Source organism: Podospora pseudoanserina, chromosome 5 (genome assembly GCF_035222485.1).
Source record: "Podospora pseudoanserina strain CBS 124.78 chromosome 5, whole genome shotgun sequence".
Taxonomy (NCBI): Eukaryota; Fungi; Ascomycota; class Sordariomycetes; order Sordariales; family Podosporaceae; genus Podospora; species Podospora pseudoanserina.
The window spans coordinates 634,052-640,051 of NC_085924.1; the positions used below are offsets into that span (position 1 = coordinate 634,052).

Below are 6,000 nucleotides of genomic sequence, written 5' to 3' on the forward strand. Positions count from 1 at the left end.
TCAGCCAACCATTGTAGCCGTAATTCGACACGGTGTGGTCATCGTCGATGCTGTCTTCCTGCGAGTAAAGGCCCTCAATGTAGCTGTCGGGTGCCACTGATCGCTGAAGGCTGGTATACTGCTGAGTCGGCCATTGCTGCACTTGCTTGAGAATGAGACGGTCCCGGTTATGCTGCTGCCGGCGGGTCCCAGATGACCTGGCAATCTCAACCTCGATACGGGGGAGATCCTCCTTGCAACGACGAGAAGCTCTCTCTCTCCAAGTGGTGTGAGCTCGTTGGAGAGACTCGAGCAGCGTGATCCGGTCAGATTGGGAGAGCCGATGGCCCGAGAAATAGTCCCTCAAGAAGCCGATGCGACGCAGCTCCTTTCTGACAATTTCTTTCTCCGGGCCGGAAAAGCTTGCATAGAGATCTTTTCTCTTGGAGAACCTGGCGGCGAGGAATGCTGCCCATGCGTCGATGATAGGCACGGGGTCAGCGTACTGGTCCTCGACGATGTACGGCTGCATCTGAGTTCACGGGCCTCAACGGCGCGAGGGTGGTTTAGGGTGTCCCCAGCATCTGCGACGGAATAGTTGAGAGATGGATAGAGAGGAGGTTGGTGCTGGAGTTGGCGAGATTGTGGATGCGTTGTCGTGCAGAGTTGCAGATGCTGCGGCCCAATCCGAATGGCATGTTGCAGTGCTATGGCGAGACTTGGCGGGGCTCCCTCCAGCTGCACGTCGGGCGTCTTGTCACGTCCTATTCGCGGATACGGCGTGGCATGTCGGGGGCTTTGCAGCAACCATTGATCCACCTTTCCTTCTTCCGGAAGGGGGCTCTGCAGCATCGTAATCTTGGTCAATTGTTGATCTCGGACACTACATCAAGATACACGATTTAGAATCCTCGACCTGTTTCTGTTCCTGGAGACCTCTCGTCCCGGTGCCACATTGTGACATGACTGTGCTCGAGAAAGGCCCCGAGTCCAGCTGTTTCAAGTCCACACATGTTCTTGCACCTGCTTTTGCTCCGGTTCCCTTGTTCCAAAACATTCCACCCCTTGGTTCATTATTCGTGGCATCATTAGGCATTATCATGTTGCGTTTACTCGTCTCGTCATCCTCCAAGCCGTCGCCGACATCCTTGCTGATCAGACGAATCGCACCCGCGCTGGCGCTGTCGGACCGTCAGCACTGGTTCAAGGCAGAGAACAGAAGAGATAGCAGGAAGAAAAAGCTGCAGGTTACCCAGGCTTGACAGAAAGCGACGGAGATGAAGATGGACTGCTCGTACTGGGAACCGTGATGTGGGATTCGCCTGAACAAGTTGAGCAATAGTCGTTGCTATTGTCCGGCGCCCACACTACTTCCACAGGCCGAGGTGCAGATATTGGGTAGTAGGTACCTGAATACCACCACGCGTCCCAGTAGCAGCGCTTCACTGCCCAAAAGAACAAGAGAGCAAACACGGCGCTTCCCAGGACGGCCAGCAGGATCACCACTCCTGATGTCTCTTCGGGTGTCGGTGGTGATGTGGATGTGCCATCTCGCAGGGCGAGTTTGGCCGTGGTCGATGAGGCATAGTATCCTGGCGGCATATTGTCGTAGTCATCCCCGAGGGCGTGTGCTCGAACAGGGTACTCTTCCACCGGGCAAGGAGAGGGTTGTTATTATCGAGGGCATTTTATGAGGTTGGCCCGAGAGAGCCGCAGCCCGGCCCGGTTGTTTGGTGATTGCCTTGGGAGCACCAGAGTAGCCATTGTTGCGCCATGCTCATTTCTGCAGTGGATTGTTGACATTGGTTGCTAGTCGTGGTCAACCGCATTTGAGGCTACACCTGGCGCCCTTCAGGTACACCTCATGGTTTGTCAACCTTGATGTTGAGATAAGCCTTGGAGCAGAGGGGCACACCACCCACCCTGGAAGGCTGATGGCGCAACTGGTGTGTGCCCCATGGCCTGGAGAGCCAACTTGCACTATCTTCTTCCCTGCAAGATATGGCGCTTCAAAGTTAGCAGCAGATAGTCAGTGGGTTCTCTTATTCATCTGTCAACAACCCCTCATTGGCTCGCTTGGCCGATCACATCGCCGCCAGCAGATGCCCCCCACTCAGCGCAAACAACGGGCACTGGATGGATGAGGTGACGATTCCATCCCCTCTTCTCTTCTCTTCTCTTCTTCTCTCCATCCAACAGTCTTCCGTTGGTCAAAATGGACGTGGACGGAAAGCGCCGTCTGTCTCTTCAACAGCCCGTGCCTGGCCGTCCGCGCTGGCAAGGGCGCAGCAGGCCTCGGAGGACAGCTCGGAGAACAGCCGGCCTGTTGCTCTCAGCGTGTTTGTGCTTTATCGCGTACGCCCAGTGGAGGCAGCTCCCACACTCACCATCTTCTGTGCCGCCGGCCGGCTCGGACATCACAGTACACGGCCTCTCGGTCAAGCGCCTGCAGGACGACCTTGCCACGTGTAGTGCCCTGCGCAGGAAACCTCAGGATCCCATCGGCCTCGGACGCAAGGAGAACAGCCGCTACATCGACGGCCATGCCCCCACGCTCGTCAAGAACGCCACCGTCTGGGTTGGCGAACCAAAAGAAGGCACCGACCCCGAGGCTGCTCGCAACGGAAAAGGCTACGGCTGGATTCGCTCTGATGTCTACCTGGAATACGGACTCATCAAGAAGGTCGAGGCCGCCATCGGCCTGTCCTCTGTCGCGTCTGACACCATCGTGTTCGACGCACGTGGCCGGCCCTTGACGGCCGGCATCATCGACATGCACAGTCACGCTGGTGTGGGATCGCTGCCTAGTCTCTGGGGTAACGAGGATACCAACGAGATGTCGGCCAACATTAGTCCCTTTGTGCGTTCCATCGACGCCCTTCACCCAGGTGACCCTCAGATCCAGGTGATCAAGTCCGGCGGCGTAACCACAAGTCTTGTGCTGCCAGGGTCTGGAAACAACATGGGCGGTGAGGCATACGTGATCAAGCACGCTGTTGGAAAGGCTGATGGGAGAAACGAGACAAGCGCCGCCGACCTGCTGGCTGACCCTGACCGGAACTGGAGGTACATGAAGATGGCGTGCGGTGAGAATGCCAAACGAGTCTACGGAAGACCAGGAGAGGCGGGGCCAATGAGCCGGATGGGCGAGAGCTGGGACTTTCGCCACGCCTTTGAACAAGCAACCAAAGTGGTGCGGGAGCAAGATGACTGGTGTGACACCGCTGCGGCCCACGGCGTGCACAATCACAGGAGCTACCTTCCACAGGAGCTAAGGTGGGAGTCGCTCGGTGCTCTGTTACGCGGCCAGGTGCACCTGAACACGCACTGTTACACCATCAGCGATTTGGAGGCGTTCATCGACCACACGAACGAGTTCAAGTTCAAGCTCCGAGCATTCCACCATGCCCACCAGACATTTCTGGTCCCCGAGGTGAGTGCTTGTCTGTGACATGATGGGTGTGTCGCCTCAAGACTAACGGTCTGCCAGATCCTCAAACGTGCCTATGGTGGAGACCCTCCTGCCTCCGCTTTGTTTGCGGATAACATGTATTACAAGGCCGAGGCCAATGTTGCGAGCGAATTTGCTGGGAAAATGCTGTGGGACAGCGGCCTGACGCCCATCTATGTCAGCGACAACCCGGTGTTGAATGCCCAGCATGTTCTTTTCGAGGCTGCCAAAGCGTACAAATACGGTCTGCCATACCATGCGGCTCTTGCTTCCGTCACCGCAGCGCCCGCAGAGCGCCTCGGGTTCGGGCAGCGGCTGGGGAAGATCAAGCCCGGATATGACGCCGACGTTGTGGTCTGGGACAGTGACCCGTTGAGCGTCGGTGCCACGCCAGTCCAAGTTTGGATTGACGGAACAGCCCAGCTCGAGGACCCAGTGGAGTTGGACAAGCCGGCCGTGGAGCTTATTGTTCCCGACCAAGATCTTGCCCATCTCCCAGGCGAGCCTGTTCAGGCGGACGAGGTGGTATTCACCGGGGTGACTCATGTCCTTCTCGACGAGACCAGTGTGGATCGCAAGATCGGTGCCAAGGGAATTGCTGTGGTCTTTTCCAAGGGCCGGTTGACCTGTCTTGGGGACTGTCAAGACGAACTGCAGGCTGCCACCAAGTCGAACACCCCCGTCATCCAGCTCAAGAACGGATACCTGACCGAGTCCTTTACGGCCTTTGGCTCCAAGATCGGCCTCAACGCTATCGACGCAGAGAATGATACCGACGACGGGCCGAATCCCAATACGTTTGTCCGAGCAGAGGACGGTCTTGTTCTCGACAATCAAAAGACAAACGCGTCCTACACGTATGGTGTCACCAAGGCGATTTCAGCTCCCTCATTCAGGGGTGGTTTCAGTCACCGTGGCACGAGCGTGGGGTTCTTGACCGGCGCAAAGACGGTGGTGGGACAGGACGCTGTTTTCGCAAGTGATGTGTCAGCCCACTACACTTTCGATACTTCAGTCAAACAGGATGGCACGCCGTCTATTTCGGCCGCTGTTGGAAGCCTTCGTCGGAAGCTTTTGGAGGCCCACGCTTCGTCGAGCTCTGATGAGACGACAAAGGATGTGCACTCGGAGTCGGCATTCCTCCAAAAGGTGGTCAATGGCTCTCTGCCTCTTGTCATCACAGTCCACAGCGCCGATACCATCGGGGCTCTGATCAAGGTCAAAAAGGCGGTGGATGAGGTGACGAAGGCGTCTATTCGACTGGTCATCTTGGGTGGTGCTGAATCTTGGCTCGTCGCCGAGGAGCTGGCGGCTGCCAAGGTCGGTGTGGTATTAGCCCCCTTGCAGTCGTATGCTGTCAGCTGGGATCAGAGGCGGGCTTTGACCGGTGCTCCCCTCACCAACGGAACCGCCGTTGACAAGCTGTTGGAGGCTGGTGTGGTGACAGCCATCGGGTTGGAGGAGGACTGGCTGGTGAGGGACTTGGGCTTGCTGGCCGGGATTGTGTACCGGAACGGCGGTGGCAAGGTGGATGAGAAGGGAGCCCTTGACTTGGTAAGTGGTAACATTTACAAGCTTCTGGGACTGAAGCAGCCTGGATCTAAGTCCGGACATTTTGTAATCTCCGAAGGGAGTCCGTTGGATATTGGGTCGAGGGTGAAGGCCGTTGGGGGCGGGGCTGGCCAGGTCACGATGTTTGCCAAGTAAACAGTGGCGTGCGGTTTCATTCTTGTCGGTGATAATACGAGACATTCACGTAATGTGTATGTAGCCACCTGTAGCCGCTTGCTAGGCATCAGTGTCGATGTTCTGATATCTGTGAACATCCAGACTGTCATTTACAGGGAAATCCGATACAGATTTCGCATACTGCCAAACGCTGAAGAAGATTTCTCTCCCTATCTTCTACATTCACACCCCTGAGTCTTCCAATAAACCTGAAGCATATAACCGCCGACAGAAAATAGAAATCGAAAATAAAACGGGCTGTAGAAAATAGAGGTACTTCGGCACAGCCCAGGCCCTTACCTTAGGTATATAGTCGTTTGTTCCTCCCAGCCTACCCGCAAATCTCGGGTCTTGGGGTTTTTAATATCGGGCCGATATACTATAATCCTGTAAGATTTCGAAGGCTTTTGGGAAACCGGCGGTAGGACGGACTATCCCCTTCTTAAGTACGTACTGTTTATCCTAGTTTAGTAACCCCCTTTACTCGCCTATCTAGCATATACTTCCTACTCACTCGTACTACATTTTAATCCTACTATTAACTCGATATAACCTAAATAGTATTATTCGGCCTATCTTTTCGTGGAGCTAATTATAGATTTAGCACCGACGACTTCCTAACTCGCAATAAGGTTTAAATAGCCCCAATATATATCTATATCTAAATTAACGCAGCTAATAAACCTATTCCGAACTTATTAAGGAAGAGTGTCACAGTTAACCTAACGGCAGGCCGCGCAGTATGTGGGGCGCAGGACGTCCCCAGCCAATCATTAGAAAAGTCAGGAGACAGCTAATTGGGGCTAGCCAGAGAGTGCTATGGCGCCAAGGCCCACGAGCAC

General features: G+C 55.3%; 2 protein-coding genes across 2 annotated transcripts; one reads left to right on the top strand and one right to left on the bottom strand.

Moving 5' to 3' along the window:
- Positions 1-862: 862 nt before the first annotated feature.
- QC764_501470 (uncharacterized protein) lies at positions 863-3,528 on the bottom strand (the record flags this gene model as incomplete). The annotated part of the gene is made up of 2 exons (XM_062947405.1): positions 1,232-3,528; positions 863-1,160 (listed from the first exon to the last, which is right to left on the bottom strand). Exons 1-2 carry the CDS (start codon positions 1,579-1,581, stop codon positions 863-865), a joined length of 648 nt encoding a protein of 215 aa, XP_062798559.1. The 5' UTR covers positions 1,582-3,528.
- Positions 2,185-5,262, top strand: QC764_501460 (uncharacterized protein). Its single transcript, XM_062947404.1, has 2 exons — positions 2,185-3,412; positions 3,470-5,262. The coding sequence occupies exons 1-2, from the start codon at positions 2,195-2,197 to the stop codon at positions 5,135-5,137; spliced, it is 2,886 nt and encodes a 961-aa protein (XP_062798560.1). The 5' UTR covers positions 2,185-2,194; the 3' UTR covers positions 5,138-5,262.
- Positions 5,263-6,000: the final 738 nt, after the last annotated feature.

Coding starts and splice junctions, on each gene's coding strand:
- QC764_501460 (XM_062947404.1), top strand. CDS start 2,195: ATGGACGTGGACGGAAAGCGCCGTCTGTCTCTTCAACAGCCCGTGCCT. Junction 3,413..3,469: donor AGACATTTCTGGTCCCCGAG/GTGAGTGCTTGT, acceptor ACGGTCTGCCAG/ATCCTCAAACGTGCCTATGG.